Raw genomic sequence first — 18,861 nt, 5'->3', positions numbered from 1 at the left:
TCTGATGGCAAGGACGGATTTGTAGAATTCCAAGAGCAACACATCCACCGAGCAAAGGCGAGTATCAGAAAACGATCTGGTAGTCAAGAAACTAGGAGACACTGTGAAGGGTTATTGGCTGAGGAAAATTGTATCTGTAGAAATTGTGAAAACATAGTTGAGGACGGGTGCATCCAGAGATGTCAGTCCAGCCTTAATATCAACATGGACCGTCATCCATTGAGTGATTATCACTCATTAGTGGGTAAGGTTTTAAACCAAACAGAATGCTGGGTGTGCTCACAAGTACCTCAAGGTCAGAGCAAGTCAGGACTAGTACCGTATCCTTTAACAATAGATGAGGTACTTGAATTACGGGGTGGGAGACCGGTGGACAAGAAATTTAATATTTCTAAGCCCCCTAGTCTGAAACTCCACCAATATCATGTGGATAGGTCCTTAGTATGTTTTAACATTTCCAATCCCCGAAAGCCGGGAAATTGGGAAGTGACATGGAATAACCAAACCATGGCATTTTCACACAGAGCTGACAGAATACCCGTAGACTCTGAACTTATACGCCAAATAGCCGACGGTGGGAGGTATTTTCGGTATAGGTATACTCTAGGAAGTAAGGCCATGCGGGTTGGAGAAGTATCACCAGGGTACTGTGCGCATATCATACAGCCTGATACGTGTACTGAACAGATGAGAGAGATAGGGATAGGATTTTTCACTTGGAAAGTTTGCAATATGATAATGTCATATTCTGTCCCATATGTTCTCCCCGATGATGCATATTTCATATGCGGGAGGAAGGCTTATAAGTGGCTTGCCCCAGACTCAGAGGTATTGTGTTACATTGGAAGAGTGTTGCCAGAAGTAATGACCATAACCCATGATAAGATGAAAGACGTTCACCGCAGTGCTCAAGCTCCTTACACTCATACTCACTATGAACACATCATTAAGAGACACCTTATAGATAGGACAGATCACGCAGCCTCTGATTTAATCCACAAATCCACCGGGTTTCAATTCCTACTCGCGTTAGACATCACCCGTACCGCCAGAGGAATTATAAATTATAGGTATATCCATGCGCTAGCAAACCTAATAGATAATATCACCGAGATGTATGATGACACCTTCAGGTATACAGTGAGGGAGTTGCAAGCTTACAAAACGGAACTGATCCAGCATAGGATGGTCCTCAATTATATCACAGCGGTGACAGGCGGGTACTGCGTCACTTTAGCAACTCAGTATGGTGTGAAGTGCTGCACGTATATTACAAACAGCACTGATGACCCGACCGAGGTCATAGATCAAAAGATGGACGAATTCTTACAGTTGAAGTGGGAGTTCCGAAGGAGACACAACCTTACCCTTACTGCTGTGAGTAATGAACTGACCGGCTGGGTCTCATGGTTGAACCCACGCAATTGGTTCTCAGGTTTAGTAGAATGGGCTCAAAATGTTATCGTGAGTGTAGGAAAGTTTCTCCTTTGTATCCTGGGAGTTGTCATAATGATTGGCTTGATATTTAGGTGTGTTCGAGTTTTAACGCGGGGCAAGCACGGTACCAGAGTGATGAGTTTAAGGAGCGGGGGCATTGTTACAACAACTGATTTAATTTATGACCCATCAATAGAGACAATGTTGTGATAAGACGTGATTCCACGGTCCGTTTCTTTCACCCGTTTTTCCTCTGTTTTCCCACAGTAAAAATACACCCATCCGGACAAGACTTCGATCAACCACCAAGAACGATTGCACAAATGTTATGTGATTGTATTTGTGATACGTGTCTTATCTTCATCTCTACAACCTCCAGGTAGTGACACACATAGTTGACAGGTGATATATATACATATATTAGCACTCACATGTGTCCCCCCCTTCTTGTATCATCAACTAAATGTGCACCCCATTTGTTGGAACAAAAAGCCGAAAAGAGCTCGGTAGTGTTTGTTGGCCCACTTACAGACCCTTAATACGGGATAAGAAGGATTTAATGTATACTTCGCAATACCTCGAAGCTTATTTAGAACATATACGGCACAATGATACATGCCCCTCAGACACGGATTCATACATACATGCTTTTTACTATCCCACCTACACCTCTCCTCCTACCGTCCAATTATCTGTAGATAATTTGTATCATATGTTTTTATCCAATCATCTGTAGATATTGTATTGTATATTTTTCTGTTTAATGTTTGGATAGTGGCAGTTATTGTTGACTGTCAAAGTCGAAAAATATTGTAATGCATACCCCATGTACTAAACCCACACACATGCCCGCTGCGCGTGCGCATATTCCGCCGTGAGGGCGCATATCCGCAATTTGCGTAAAGTAGCTCCCCACGGCCATGCGCCTTGGCGCGTGGTATGCACATTTACGGTGGGGTTTGTGAACGCGTAGAGGGTTATTAGAACATTACATATTTAACCCAAATAATGTACATTTTAGAGATAGCTCCCCTGCACCACATCAACAAGTATCAACAGTTTAAATGATTCCAGAACAAAGGGATTCACCTTTGCAGGATAAGAGGGGACAGACTAAGGCTATAAGGTGATGTTTGGTATCCAGCTGTAGGGTATTTTAGGGGAAACATTCTGGTGTTGGTTAGAGAAAGATCGCATGTTCCTGCGTATAGTTATGAGCAGAAGTAGAATATAGATATAAATTGTATTTACTGTATATTATGTATGTGGAGGGAAAGAGAATGAATCTCAGTCACACATAAATTAAATCTCCCAGAGACTAGAATACAATGGCCTAGTTTACACTAAGCTTTGAGATTCTATGAAGAGGGCAAACACCTTTGTTTACTAAGATGGCCAGGCTTCTATTTGAAACAATGAGTGCTGAGTTGTCATTTCTCACCTGAAAGGAAGGGACAAACAGGGTGACAATGCCCAGGAGCCAAGGCTGTTTGGAAGATCAGAAACAATAGCTAAAAACAACACAAAACCAGACAGATAGGAATTTAAGATATTAACATTCCTAGTCTAAAACCCATGGAGATAAAGGTGTTCGTTTATATATGTAATATATATATATATATATATATATATATATATATATATATAAATGAATAAATATATAATTCCTAACAAATTGTAATAGCAGGAGTATGTGTGTACGTATGTATATATATATATATATATATATATATATGTGTATATATATATATATATGTGAATATGTGGATATATGTATATCTTGAAGATTGAAATAGATACTCATATCATGTGTGGGATCATATTGTTCAGAGTCACGTGAACATTAATCTGGTGGGAATAAGAACATTATTAAATCTTACCTCATTAAGTTATTAATAATACCAGATTTATGATTAATGTGATGGGTTTAACGGATCATGGGGCGGGAACTCAGATGTAAACAACAGAAACCACATCTCAAGTCCTAGCCATCGCCCACTTCTTGAACTGACCAATGGTCCCCGGTGCACAGGACATGTCCCACCCCCTAACCAATGGAAGAAGAGCACACAGTGTCTATTGTATTATGCCTTGATCTACTGAATAAAGAGCGAGCTGCAGGCCAGGTCACTATCACAGACTCTTAATGCTTTCAACCTGATTAGCGGAGGACCGGATCCGGGAAGCGCTTGTGAATATTCACACGTATGTACATTGACTGTAGCCATTATTCTGTTTAGATTTATCTTGTTAGCCTGTAGTGTATAATTTGTACTGTTTTACCTTTTGGAATAATCCACTGTGGCCTTAGAACCCTGTGGTTCAACTACAAACCGGTGTTGTGTCCTCACTTTCCTGCAAGGGTTTAAAGCGTATTTAACTGTATAAGGTTTATAAGTATTGATAAGGTGTACGCACTGTGGGTACTTTATACCATCAGCGCTACTTAAGGTTTAAGGTGTAACATCATTGCAGTGCTTTGCTGCATAAGGTTTAAGGTGTAACATCATTGCAGAGCTTTGCTGCATAAGGTTTAAAGTGTAATCATATCATTGCATTGTATAACTGTATAAGGTTTTAAGGTGTATTAATTGGGTGCGAACGCACTGCGTGTACTTGGTACCCGCAGTGCGGCGTTTGTACGCTGAGTGCGTACACGGTACGGGACTCTGTGCGCAAATAGCGTACGAAGTACGTAGCGTGAGCTAGCGACCGCAGCAGCTCCATGGTAAAGGTGTGTTTAAAGGTATAGCTTTGTGTTGAAAGGTAATATTGACATTATCAGCATGCAGGCCAATATGGACCAGATTGTCCATATTAGCATGCAGTGCTATGGAGCTGGGTGACGGGGGAGTGAAGAAACTTCACTCCCCCGTCACCTCCCCCTGCCGCTGGGTCGCTCGTCGGCCGTATCCGCCATCAGGCAGCTCGGCGGCGGATCGTTAAGTGTGTAGGGCCCATTACTCTCCATAAACCGGGGGAGGGTGTCTGCAGGCAGCGCTGTCTGGAGCCGAGTGTCAGGCTTCTGTGCTGTTCCACTGCGATGTCCGCTGCACTGCTTCTGTTGTTCCTGCTTCTACCCCTCCCCTGCGTAGAACCACAGTCACTCACCATGGAGAACCAGTCACTCTTTCTCCAGCTTCTCTGACGAGCTCCCAGCAGCCTCACTCTCTCTGCGACAGGTCACTTCCCCTCCCACCTGCCAGCGTCTCTCTAATGTGCTGGGGTAACCAGGGGATGGATCCGTTGCTGCCACTGCCACCACAACGCAACAGTATGCCCTGCTCAGTGCGGCTACGCTGCCAGTGGTGAGAGGCCGGCAGTCAAGCTCTGCCCCTATCGCGTCCGGATTCGCGCATGCGTGGTCCGGATTTCACGCGGTGCTGGGGGAATTATTATTATTATTACATTTTATTTATAGGGCGCCACAAGTGTTTCGCAGCGCCGTACAAAGGACAGTACAGGGAGACAAAACTTAGCATTACAGTAAGCAAATAACAAAAATAGAGTACAAGTAACAAAAAGAGCACCACAATTCTCAAAACATAATACAGCTAAGATGTAAGTAGCGAGGGAGTAATCATTGGACTACTTGGGGCTGGTGGTCATAGATAGCGATGAGCCTTTACCCATACTTACCTACATTTTATTTCTCCTCTCCGGGAGAAGCCCTGAGAGGAGACGCTGCAGGTGTCTTCGGGGGGCGGGGGCGGATTGTGACATCACCAAGCCCCGCCCCCACATCGTGAAATTCCGCGATTCGCGGGTCCGCGGGAAGGGGCGGGGCTAAAATGACGCGATTTGCAGGATGCGAGCAGGATGCTGGAGACCTGCCCACTCTTCCGGGGGTGCGGGGGGCTACCCCAAAAAACGGGAGCCTCCCGCAGCTTCCGGGAGAGTAGGTAAGTATGCCTTTACCTGCAGGAGAGAAAGCAGGTAAAGATGGTCGCTGAGTAGGCGAGAGCTGCGAGTGAAATGTGTCGAGAAGAGGGCTTTGAATCCGGGGCATTGGGTAGGCTTTCGAGGGAGCGTGAGACTGGCCGGCGGAACGGGAGCCTCCCGCAAAATGCAGGAGTGCCGGCAAGTATGCATTATTTTAGTAAAAATAATGTTAATAAATTGGCCTCTAAACCTTTGGTGCAGCTGTATTAGGTCTTATGAATGCATTTGCAGCAATGTTTATATAGCTTGTAATGTATGCCACGCTCTGCAAAGCTTTGTACTTTAGTCTTTTGCACCTGTTTTTTTTTGTTTTGTTTTTTAAATATGATCATTGCACCGTCTCTGTACTTTGTAAAGCGCTGTGGGAACCCCTTTGGTGACATATAAGGGGTGATATATATAAAGGATGACTATATTATTATTATTATTATTATTATTATTAAGGAATAAAAACTTAATCATTTAAAAACATTGTAGTCCAGCCTCCACCCCACTGCACATGCCTATTGACACGTGCCACCACCACGCCCCTCCCCTCTCCTCCCAGTCTTGCACCGCCTCTGGGTTAGCAATTTGTGCATGCGCAGTACCTTAGTGAGAAGCTCGTCCCCGCTGTAACCAATAGGGAAGCGCGTTCCGTGACAGCCTCTCGGCCGGCGAGGCCTTCCGCATCCAGCCAACCAGAGAGGCGGAGACATCGGCCGTGGAGGCCCCGGAGAGAGAGGAGGAGGAGAGAGAGAAAGTGCTGGGAAGCGGCAAGATGGCGGCCGAGTGCTGAAGGTTCCGCTCATCCCTCGTCGCTGCCGGATGCCCCTTGCGTCCCGTTGTGTTTCCCCGCAGAGAGATTAGGAGGCCGTGGGAGTAAGGAGGAGACGTCGCCCCCAGTCAGAGCTCCGTCTCGGTTTTACATCCCGCTTTATAAGGCGGCTGTGGCCCCGCCTCGCCCAGGAGCCCGCAGACATTTTCTCCCCCCCTCCCTCGTATTAGTCTCTATCAGGCCGGGGACCCGCCGCCGCTGCTGGAGCCGCCTCCATGACGTCCATACACTTCGTGGTGCACCCGCTGCCCGGCACCGAGGACCAGCTGAATGACCGGTAATGGATTACCCCCCTCTCCCCCCGTCAGCACACCGGGGGAGGGCGCCGCTCTAGGCCGAGGCCTCGCCGTCATCCCATCCCGGCGGCCGGGGTAGCACCCAGGGGACTCCGTGTGACAATGGGGCGGCCTGGTGTCGGCCCCCGGCGGTCATCATAATCACAGCATGGGGGGCACATGGCGGCCGGGCCCTCATCCGGCCCTGACCCCGGGGTGTACGGATTACCCTGTCTATTATACTATATTATAGGCAGCCAGGACCCTGCTCCTGCCCTGACACCGTCACTGCCACCGGGATGTAGGGATTACCCTGTATAATATATTATACTACTGGCTTTTAAGACCTTGATCCTGCCCTGACACAGTCACTGGGATGTAGGGATTGCCCTGTATATTATAGACAGGCAGGACCCTGATCCTGCTGCCTATAACACAGTCACTGCCACCTGGATGTAGGGATTACCCTGTATATTATATTACAGCAGCCAGGACCCTGATCTCATCACTGCCACCAGGATGTACAGATTACCTTGTTGTTTTATTACAGGCAGTCTGGACCTAATCAGCCCAGACACAGTCACATTATATTATATTGTACTAGTGGCAGCTAGGACCCTGATTCGGCCCTGACACAGTCACTGCCACTGGGATGTAGAGATTACCCTGTTTATTATACTACGGGCAGCCAGGACACAGTCACTGCCACTGGGATGTAGGGATTACCTGTATATTATATCATATCACAGGCAGACACAGTCACTACCAGCAAGGTTTAGGGAGGATCATAGTATTAACCTGTATATTATATACTATTTAAAGTTATACCACCGGTAGGCAGGACCCTGATCCTGCCAAGGCAGTCACTGCCACTGGGATATAGGGATCATAGTAATACCCCAGAACACAGTATGATATACGATTGTCAGCAGGGCCTACATCCTGCCCTTATATAGTCACTGCCACCGGCATATAGGCATCATAGTAGTACAATAATGAGTATATTCTGTTATAGAAATGGCTGCAAAGAGTATGAGCACACTACCAGTATATAGGGAGACTAACGCCCAATATATTGTAGTAATGGTAGTACAGGGTACAAGTACACCACTGGTATTTGGTGATAACACCAAATATATTAGTATAGTATTGACAGCATGGCTTCCGGTCCAAAATATATATATATATATATATATATATATATATATATATATATATATATAAAATAAAATTTCACACTTAGGCCGGTATTCTTAATGGACTTTTTTTTTGGTGATTTTTTTCTCAATGTTTCTCTGATATTTTATTTTGGGCTATCCAATTAGATCGTCAGAAGAAAAAAAAAATCTCCTGAAAATGCAATGGTTCGCGCCAGCTTATCGGATCTTATTGAATAGCCCCCGGTGACGCAATTACCCGCAATCATTATTGAATACCGTCCTTAGTTTTGTGATGTTATTGGAAGGTCTAATATATGTATTTGCTTTCAGTCACTTAGAAATATTTTTCCTAAATCAATGGGGTCGATTCTATTCGGCAACTAATGAATAGCGCCGGGAATTAGCTCCCGACGCTATTCAATTCAGCAACTAATTACCTGCAATTGTCGGGAATTCTTCTCTCATCCCCGGGGGATGAGAGAAGAAAGCCGACAAAAGTGCTGCCTCGCGGCCGGCGCAAGGCTGATTCTGTCGGGAATCAGCCTAGCGCCGGGGAGTTAAGTCGGAGAATGCCCGTTCTCCCGACAATTCAACCTGTTTTGTCGGCGAGAACGGGCCATCGCCGACGTAACTAGTTGCTGAATTGAATAGCGTCGGGAGCTAATTCCCGGCGCTATTCATTAGTTGCCGAATAGAATCGACCCCTTAATGTGCATGAAGTTCAGTTCTGAAACTTATTCTCGTTCTACTTCCATACTGTTTTTTTGTATTTGTTGCTTTCAATGTTTGTCTATTATTGTCTGCAATACCATAGTAATTGCTTGTATCTGCGACGGTACAGTGTGCTTGCTCGCTGGCTGGAAAACATGGGACAATGTTACAGCATGCTTTTGAGATGATTAGTGAACGTCACTGTGACCTTATTGGCCAGCAGTATCTAACAACTTTTGTACAGGAATAAAGCAGAGCAGAATGGAAGGCAATTACTGTACCTATTACAGCGTAATTAGCAGCCAGCCTGACAGGTTGATGTTTTATTATTGCTGTTCTCAGGTGGTTTAAGCACATGAGCTGAATTTGCTGTTGTCATCTGATGACTTACCTGTTTATTGTAAACATTTATTCTGTAGGGTTGTTTATCTAAATTTATTGTCTTTAGGACTGTATAACAGAGCAGAAAACTTTCAAACTTTGGTTATATGAGAGATTGCTCCTAGTAGATCTGATCCTGTAAGCCAAGGTTGTTGGGTGGGAAACCTTCTCACTCCCCTCTCCCAAATGCTTTTTTTGATGCGTGTTTCACATCCAGACTCTGTGCGTTATGTTGGAAACGTGTTCAGTAAAAGCTTTCCTGGTGCATCTATAAAAGACAGCCGTACATACCTAGAAATAAGTCTTATGGTGTGTACACACGGTGAGATATTTTCTTAAGATTTTGACTATATAGTCAAAATCGTAAGAAAAGTTAGTGCAGATTGCAATGTGAAAATCACCTTGCGATCCCGATTCGCTGCCGATGCGCAGTCCAGTGCGGTCGGCATCGCAAGCCTAGATAGACTGTGCAGGAAAGTCAATTTTAACTGTCTCTGTAGAAGAGAGAGTCAAAATTGACACTCAAGCCCAGTACCCACGGGCCGATTAAGGAGAGATGTGTGCTGAGCGAACCGCTCAGCACACATCTCTCCCGCCGCTCAGCACAGCGCGATCTGTGCTGAGCGTGCGGGGGGGGGCGCTCACTTCACCCAGCGGGTGAAGTGAGCGACCCGCTAGATTGGCCTGCATGCAGGCCAATCTAGCAGCAGCGATAGTGATGTGCGGGGCCGCGCATCGCTATCGCTGAGGGGGCTACACACGGAGCGATCATGCTGATATTCTAAGCAATCTAGTCAGATTGCTTAGAATATCGCTCCGTGAGTACCCCCCTTTAGACAAAATTGCACATAGTCAGTCAGTATCGCAAGCACACTCATTATGTGCTTGCAATGTCGACCTAGCCCCTATCGCATAGTGAGAATCGGGCATAGCCCGAATCTCACCGTATTCCTTGAGAGAATATAGTACTTCGGCTCCCTAATGTTTAAACATTGAGAGATCTAATGGTGTTTCTGGAACATGAATCCCTGAGACAGTAATCTTAGTGTGTAAAATACACATAGCTTTGTGTGTAGTAAATGTTGTGTGGATGCTATTCTCCTTACTAATGTCTGAGAAGTTTTCGCAGTGACCTGGTAACATGATTTCAGGCTGTCTTGTCACGTGTTGGTTGGAGAAGGCCCAGCCTCGTGGGACGCAATAATTAGCAGCCTCTGCCGGCTCTTCTTTAGCAGCCATTTATGACTAGAGAAAGCGTGGTATACAGTATGTTTAATGTATCACTTCAACTGCTTTACACTGCAATATGTGTGTGTGTGTGTGTGTGTGTGTGTATATATATATATATATATATATATATATATCAATGGAAATCAAATTTATTAACCCATGGAGGTCTGGATTTTGAGTCACACTCAAAATTAAAGTGGAAAAACACACTACAGGTTGATCCAACTTTGATGTAATGTCCTTAAAACAAGTCAAAATGAGGATCAGTAGTGTGTGTGGCCTCCACGTGCCTGTATGATCTCCCTACAATGCCTGGGCATGCTCCTGATGAGGTGGCGGATGGTCTCCTGAGGGATCTAGTGTTCACTCTAGCCTTCTTTCATGGGGCGCTGCGCCCTGCCCCTTTTCTGAGTGGCAGAATGCGCCCTGCCTGTTTGTGCCCGCCCTGCTGATTACTAAAGGACTGCCTACTCACCGCCGCGCCGGGTGCGCTGTCACTGCCCCCTGCTCCTCCCCGCCGCGCTGTCACTGCCCCCTGCTCCTCCCCGCTGCTCTGTCCCGCCACGCTGTCACTGCCCCCTGCTTCTCCCCGCCGCTCTGTCCCGTCAAGCTGTCACTGCCCCCTGCTCCTCCCCGCCGCTCTGTCCCGCCATGCTGTCACTGCCCCCTGCTCCTCCCCGCCACGCTGTCACTGCCCCCTGCTCCTTCCCGCCGCTCTGTCCCGCCACGCTGTCACTGCCCCCTGCTCCTCCCCGCCTCTCTGTCCCGCCGCGCTGTCACTGCCCCCTGCTCCTCCCCGCCGCGCTGTCACTGCCCCCTGCTCCTCCCCGCCGCGCTGTCACTGCCCCCTGCTCCTCCCCGCCGCGCTGTCACTGCCCCCTGCTCCTCCCCGCCGCTCTGTCCCATCGCGCTGTCACTGCCCCCTGCTCCTCCCTGCCGCTCTGTCCCGCCGCGCTGTCACTGCCCCCTGCTCCTCCCCGCCGCTCCTCCCCGCCGCGCTGTCACTGCCCCCTGCTCCTCCCCGCCGCGCTGTCACTGCCCCCTGCTCCTCCCCGCCGCGCTGTCACTGCCCCCTGCTCCTCCCCGCCGCGCTGTCACTGCCCCCTGCTCCTCCCCGCCGCGCTGTCACTGCCCCCTGCTCCTCCCCGCCGCACTGTCACTGCCCCCTGCTCCTCCCCGCCGCACTGTCACTGCCCCCTGCTCCTCCCCGCCGCTCTGTCGCGCCGCGCTGTCACTGCCCCCTTCAGCTGCCTTAGGCTTGTCGCGCTGATGCGCTGGCTGAAGGGGATCTGGTAAGCTAAGGAGGGCTGGGTTTGCTTCTCCCGCCGGGGCAAACCCAGCCCTCCCTCCTCTGTGTGCATGGATCAGTGTGGTGGCCATTTTCAACCAGCTCCGCGGTGTGTGAGGGGGGACCAGCGCGATCAACTCCCGCAGCATCAGCCCCCAGTAAGTAAAATTGGCACAAAAAAAGCAGAGATCAAAAATGTGCCCTACCTGGTGCAGTGTGTCTCAGTGCTCTCTACCTGGTGCAATGTGTATAACGTGCTCTCTACCTGGTGCAATGTTTCTCAGTGCTCTCTACTTGGTGCAATGTTTCTCAGTGCTCTCTACCTGGTGCAATGTGTATAACGTGCTCTCTACCTGGTGCAATGTTTTTCAGTGCTCTCTACCTGGTGCAATGTTTTTCAGTGCTCTCTACCTGGTGCAATGTGTCTCAGTGCTCTCTACCTGGTGCAGTGTGTATAACGTGCTCTCTACCTGGTGCAATGTTTCTCAGTGCTCTCTACCTGGTGCATTGTGTATAACGTGCTCTGCCTGGCGCAAAGTGTAGAATGTGTCCTATCTGGCGCAATATGTATAACGTGCTCTACCTCCTGTCGCGGTGTGTATAGGAGGTTCTACCTGGTGCAGTGTGTATTAGCTGCACTACTCTGTGGTGTAATGTGAATTGCCACTATTATGTGGCCGTGCCCCTTCCTCACGAAAAACCGCCCCTAAATTATTGCAGCGCGCCTTCGGCGCGCACTGTCCATTCTTTGGCATGTGAGAATGGGATGACCAAGCATTATAGTATGTACCTAATCTTGCCCTCTCCGTGATCAGCACCCTGCCCTAAAAAAATCCTAGAGTGAACACTAGGATCTCCTCCCAGACCTGGACTAAAGCATCCGCCAACTCCTGGACAGTCTGTGGTGCAACGTGGCGTTGGTGGATGGAGTGAGACATGATGTGCTCAATTGGATTCAGGTCTGGGGAACGGGCGGGCCAGTCCATAGCATCAATGCCTTCATCTTGCAGGAACTGCTGACACACTCCAGCCACATGAGGTCTAGCATTGTCTTGCATTAGGAGGAACCCAGGGCCAACCGCACCAGCATATGGTCTCATAAGGGGTCTAAGGATCTCATCTCGGTACCTAATGGCAGTCAGGCTACCTCTGACGAGCACATGGAGGGCTGTGCGGCCCCCCAAAGAAATGCCGCCCCACACCATTACTGACCCACTGCCAAACCGGTCATGCTGGATGATGTTGCAGGCAGCAGAACGTTCTCCTTGGCATCTCCAGACTCTGTCACATGTGCTCAGTGAGAACCTGCTTTCATCTGTGAAGAGCACAGGGCGCCAGTGGCGAATTTGCCAATCTTGGTGTTCTCTGGCAAATGCCAAAAGTCCTGCACAGTGTTGGGCTGTAAGCACAACCCCTACCTGTGGACGTCGGGCCCTCATACCACCATCATGGAGTCTGTTTCTGATCGTTTGAGTAGACACATGCACATTTGTGGCTTGTTGGAGGTCATTTTGCAGGGCTCTGGCAGTGCTCCTCCTGTTCCTCCTTGCACAAAGGCGGAGGTAGCGGTCCTGCTGCTGGGTTGTTGCCCTCCTACGGCCTCCTCCACGTTTCCTGATGTACTGGCCTGTCTCCTGGTAGCGCCTCCATGCTCTGGACACTACGCTGACAGACACAGCAAACCTTCTTGTCACAGCTCACATTGATGTGCCATCCTGGATGAGCTGCACTACCTGAGCCACTTGTGTGGGTTGTAGGGAGGTCATACAGACACGTGGAGGCCACACACACTACTGAGCCTCATTTTAACTTGTTTTAAGGACATTACATCAAAGTTGGATCAGCCTGTAGTGTGTTTTTCCACTTTCATTTTGAGTGTGACTCCAAATCCAGACCTCCATGGGTTAATAAATTTGATTTCCATTGATAATTTTTGTGTGATTTTGTTGTCGGCACATTCAACTATGTAAAGAACAAAGTATTTAATAAGAATATTTCATTAATTCAGATCTAGGATGTTATTTTAGTGTTCCCTTTATTTTTTTGAGCAGTGTATATATATTTGTGAAGTCATTACAAGTATTGTTCATTGTGAACATTTTAATATTTGCCTAGTTCAGCTTTTTATCTGAATATTATCTAATGTATACTCACATCGCACTTTTGCAATTCTAAGAATAACTGCTGTCCTTGAAAGGGTTTTTGTTGTGGGTAAATGGAAGTGGTGATGTCCCAATATTTTGGTAGTGTCCTCTCTTAAGGTCAAGCAGTGATGTATATCTAAGGTTCCTGTAGTGTACACCAATGTGCACAGGGTAGTATTTATCAGGATTTACTTATGTAGCGCCACCATATTCCGCTGCACTTTACATTTGGGAAAAAAACAATAGTAAAACAAGACTGGGTAATAACTGACAGAGAGGTAAGTGGTCCCTGCCCGCGGGTTAGGATTGATTTGCCGGCGTTTGTGATGCCAGCGGTTACCGCAGCATCCCGATGATTAGAATCCCGACAGGGTAAGGCAAATATACGTAACCCCCCCCCCCCCCCGACACCCTAACCCTAACTCTCCCTTTCTGTAGCCTAACCCTTCCTGGTGGTGCCTAAACATAACCTACCCCTTCCTTCAGCCTAAACCTAACCCTCCCCCTTGCAGCCTAACTCTAGCCCACCCTTCCCGCATCCTAACCCCCCCCCCCCCCCCCCTCTCCCAGGCAGCCTAAACTTAACCTAACCCCATACCAGCGACTTGCCTATCCGGTGCAGTGGTGTGTGGTCCGGGATACTAGCTGGTGGGATTCGACACCGGGTTGGGGACTCTAATCAGGATGCAGGTGTTGGGATTCCGGCGCTGGTATTCTGACTGCGGGATCCTGACCGGAACCCCTGCTCGCAAGCATACACTCTATAGATTACCATAATGTCTATTTCTCTGACGTCCTAAGTGGATGCTGGGGACTCCGTCAGGACCATGGGGAATAGCGGCTCCGCAGGAGACAGGGCACAAAAGTAAAAGCTTTAGGATCAGGTGGTGTGCACTGGCTCCTCCCCCTATGACCCTCCTCCAAGCCTTAGTTAGGTTTTTGTGCCCAGCCGAGAAGGGTGCAATCTAGGTGGCTCTCCTAAAGAGCTGCTTAGAGTAAAAGTTTTATTAGGTTTTTTATTTTCAGTGAGTCCTGCTGGCAACAGGCTCACTGCAACGAGGGACTTAGGGGAGAAGAAGTGAACTCACCTGCGTGCAGGATGGATTGGCTTCTTAGGCTACTGGACACTAGCTCCAGAGGGACGATCACAGGTACAGCCTGGATGGGTCACCGGAGCCGCGCCGCCGACCCCCTTGCAGATGCTGAAGAGAGAAGAGGTCCAGAAATCGGCGGCTGAAGACTTCTCAGTCTTCATGAGGTAGCGCACAGCACTGCAGCTGTGCGCCATTGCTCTCAGCACACTTCACACCAACGGTCACTGAGGGTGCAGGGCGCTGGGGGGGGGCGCCCTGGGCAGCAATGAAAGTACCTATACTGGCTAAAAATACATCACATATAGCCTCTGGGGCTATATGGATGTATTTAACCCCTGCCAGGTTGTCAGAAAAACGGGAGAAGAAGCCCGCCGAAAAGGGGGCGGGGCCTATTCTCCTCAGCACACAGCGCCATTTTCCCTCACAGAACTGCTGGAGGGAAGGCTCCCAGGCTCTCCCCTGCACTGCACTACAGAAACAGGGTTAAAACAGAGAGGGGGGGCACTTATTTGGCGATATGATTATATATTAAGATGCTATAAGGGAAAACACTTATATAAAGGTTGTCCCTGTATAATTATAGCGTTTTGGTGTGTGCTGGCAAACTCTCCCTCTGTCTCCCCAAAGGGCTAGTGGGGTCCTGTCCTCTATCAGAGCATTCCCTGTGTGTGTGCTGTGTGTCGGTACGTGTGTGTCGACATGTATGAGGACGATGTTGGTGAGGAGGCGGAGCAATTGCCTGTAATGGTGATGTCACTCTCTAGGGAGTCGACACCGGAATGGATGGCTTATTTAGGGAAATACGTGATAATGTCAACACGCTGCAAGGTCGGTTGACGACATGAGACGGCCGGCAAACAAATTAGTACCTGTCCAGGCGTCTCAAACACCGTCAGGGGCTTTAAAACGCCCATTTACCTCAGTCGGTCGACACAGACACGGACACTGACTCCAGTGTCGACGGTGAAGAAACAAACGTATTTTCCTTTAGGGCCACACGTTACATGTTAAGGGCAATGAAGGAGGTGTTACATATTTCTGATACTACAAGTACCACAAAAAAGGGTATTATGTGGGGTGTGAAAAAACTACCTGTAGTTTTTCCTGAATCAGATAAATTAAATGAAGGCGCTCACACGCTTATCACAAGTGGCGTTACCGTCTCCAGATACGGCCGCCCTCAAGGAGCCAGCTGATAGGAGGCTGGAAAATATCCTAAAAAGTATATACACACATACTGGTGTTATACTGCGACCAGCGATCGCCTCAGCCTGGATGTGCAGCGCTGGGGTGGCTTAGTCGGATTCCCTGACTGAAAATATTGATACCCTTGACAGGGACAGTATTTTATTGACTATAGAGCATTTAAAGGATGCATTTCTATATATGCGAGATGCACAGAGGGATATTTGCGCTCTGGCATCAAGAGTAAGTGCGATGTCCATATCTGCCAGAAGATGTTTATGGACACGACAGTGGTCAGGTGATGCAGATTCCAAACGGCACATGGAAGTATTGCCGTATAAAGGGGAGGAGTTATTTGGGGTCGGTCCATCGGACCTGGTGGCCACGGCAACAGCTGGAAAATCCACCTTTTTTACCCCAAGTCACATCTCAGCAGAAAAAGACACCGTCTTTTCAGCCTCAGTCCTTTCGTCCCCATAAGGGCAAGCGGGCAAAAGGCCAGTCATATCTGCCCAGGGATAGAGGAAAGGGAAGAAGACTGCAGCAGGCAGCCCATTCCCAGGAACAGAAGCCCTCCACCGTTTCTACCAAGTCATCAGCATGACGCTGGGGCCGTACAAGCGGACTCAGGTGCGGTGGGGGGTTGTCTCAAGAGTTTCAGCACGCAGTGGGCTCACTCGCAAGTGGACCCCTGGAGCCTACAAGTAGTATCCCAGGGGTACAGATTGGAAATTCGAGACGTCTCCCCCTCGCAGGTTCCTGAAGTCTGCTTTACCAACGTCTCCCTCCGACAGGGAGGCAGTATTGGAAACAATTCACAAGCTGTATTCCCAGCAGGTGATAATCAAAGTACCCCTCCTACAACAAGGAAAGGGGTATTATTCCACACTATATTGTGGTACTGAAGCCAGACGGCTCGGTGAGACCTATTCTAAATCTGAAATATTTGAACACTTACATACAAAGGTTCAAATCAAGATGGAGTCACTCAGAGCAGTGATAGCGAACCAGGAAGAAGGGGACTATATGGTGTCCCTGGACATCAGGGATGCTTACCTCCATGTCCCAATTTGCCCTTCTCACCAAGGGTACCTCAGGTTCGTGGTACAAAACTGTTACTATCAGTTTCAGACGCTGCCGTTTGGATTGTCCACGGCACCCCGGGTCTTTACCAAGGTAATGACCGAAATGATGATTCTTCTTCAAAGAAAATGGACGATCTCCTGATAAGGGCAAGGTCCAGAGAACAGTTGGAGGTCGGAGTAGCACTATCTCAAGTAGTTCTACGACAGCACGGGTGGATTCTAAATATTCCAAAATCGCAGCTGTTTCCGACGACACGTCTGCTGTTCCTAGGGATGATTCTGGACACAGTCCAGAAAAGGGTGTTTCTCCCGGAGAAGAAAGCCAGGGAGTTATCCGAGCTTGTCAGGAACCTCCTAAAACCAGGAAAAGTGTCAGTGCATCATTGCACAAGGGTCCTGGGAAAAATGGTAGCTTCTTACGAAGCGATTCCATTCGGCAGATTTCACGCAAGAACTTTTCAGTGGGATCTGCTGGAAAAATGGTCCGGATCGCATTTTCAGATGCATCAGCGGATAACCCTGTCTCCAAGGACAAGGGTGTTTCTTCTGCGGTGGCTGCATAAAGGGCCGCAGATTCGGCATTCAGGACTGGGTCCTGGTGACCACGGATGCCAGCCTGAGAGGCTGGGGAGCAGTCACACAGGGAAAAAATTTCCAGGGAGTGTGATATAGTCTGGAGACTTCTCTCCACATAAATATACTGGAGCTAAGGGCAATTTACAATGCTCTAAGCTTAGCAAGACCTCTGCTTCAAGGTCAGCCGGTATTGATCCAGTGGGACAACATCACGGCAGTCGCCCACGTAAACAGACAGGGCGGCACAAGAAGCAGGAGGGCAATGGCAGAAACTGCAAGGATTCTTCGCTGGGCGGAAAATCATGTGATAACACTGTCAGCAGTGTTCATTCCGGGAGTGGAAAACTGGGAAGCAGACTTCCTCAGCAGGCACGACCTCCACCCGGGAGAGTGGGGACTTCATCGGGAAGTCTTCCACATGATTGTGAACCGTTGGGAAAGACCAAAGGTGGACATGATGGCGTCCCGCCTGAACAAAAAACTGGACAGGTATTGCGCCAGGTCAAGAGACCCTCAGGCAATAGCTGTGGACGTTCTGGTAACACCGTGGGTGTACCAGTCGGTGTATGTGTTCCCTCATCTGCTTCTCATACCCAAGGTACTGAGAATTATAAGACGTAGAGGAGTAAGAACTATACTCGTGGCTCCGGATTGGCCAAGAAGGACTTGGTACCCGGAACTTCAAGAAATGCTCACAGAGGACTCATGGCCTCTGCCGCTAAGAAGGGACTTGCTTCAGCAAGTACCATGTCTGTTCCAAGACTTACCGCGGCTGCGTTTGACGGCATGGCGGTGGAATGCCGGATCCTAAGGGAAAAAGGCATTCCGGAAGAGGTCATTCCTACCCTGGTCAAAGCCAGGAAGGAGGTGACCGCACAACATTATCACCACATGTGGCGAAAATATGTTGCGTGGTGTGAGGCCAGGAAGGCCCCACGAAGAAAATTCAACTCGGTCGATTCCTGCATTTCCTGCAAACAGGAGTGTCTATGGGCCTCAAATTGGGGTCCATTAGGGTTCAAATTTCGGCCCTGTCAATTTTCTTCCAGAAAAGATTGGCTTCAGTTCCTGAAGTCCAGAAGTTTGTCAAGGGAGTACTGCATATACAACCCCCTTTTGTGCCTCCAGTGGCACTGTGGGATCTCAACGTAGTTCTGGGATTCCTCAAATCACATTGGTTTAAACCGCTCAAATCTGTGGATTTGAAATATCTCACATGGAAAGTGACCATACTGTTGGCCCTGGCCTCGGCCAGGCGAGTGTCAGAATTGGCGGCTTTGTCTCACAAAGCCCATATCTGATTGTCCATTCGGACAGGGCAGAGCTGCGGACTCGTCCCCAGTTTCTCCCTAAGGTGGTGTCAGCGTTTCACCTGCACCAGCTTATTGTGGTACCTGCGGCTACTAGGGACTTGGAGGACTCCAAGTTGCTGGATGTTGTCAGGGCCCTGAAAATATAGGTTCCAGGACGGCTGGAGTCAGGAAAACTGACTTGCTGTTATCCTGTAGGCACCCAAAAAACTGGGTGCTCTTGCTT

The 18,861-nt window shown here is 48.6% G+C and overlaps 1 protein-coding gene across 9 annotated transcripts in view; it reads left to right on the top strand.

Annotated features, from left to right (window-relative positions):
- Window positions 1–5,971: 5,971 nt before the first annotated feature.
- UBR5 (ubiquitin protein ligase E3 component n-recognin 5) overlaps window positions 5,972–18,861 on the top strand; it is a 253,650-nt gene continuing 240,760 nt past the window's right edge. For 5 of the 9 annotated variants that reach the window (XM_063924227.1, XM_063924226.1, XM_063924225.1 and 2 more), the window contains exon 1: window positions 5,973–6,473. In XM_063924227.1, the coding sequence (XP_063780297.1) occupies window positions 6,412–6,473 (62 nt within the window). In that variant the 5' untranslated portion in view covers window positions 5,973–6,411. Of the gene's footprint in view, window positions 6,474–18,861 lie in introns of all 9 variants that reach the window. The other 4 variants (XM_063924221.1, XM_063924220.1, XM_063924222.1 and 1 more) reach the window with 1 other exon arrangement.

Source organism: Pseudophryne corroboree, chromosome 5 (assembly GCF_028390025.1).
Source record: "Pseudophryne corroboree isolate aPseCor3 chromosome 5, aPseCor3.hap2, whole genome shotgun sequence".
NCBI lineage: Eukaryota > Metazoa > Chordata > Amphibia > Anura > Myobatrachidae > Pseudophryne > Pseudophryne corroboree.
This window is presented reverse-complemented; position numbering and strand designations above follow the sequence as displayed.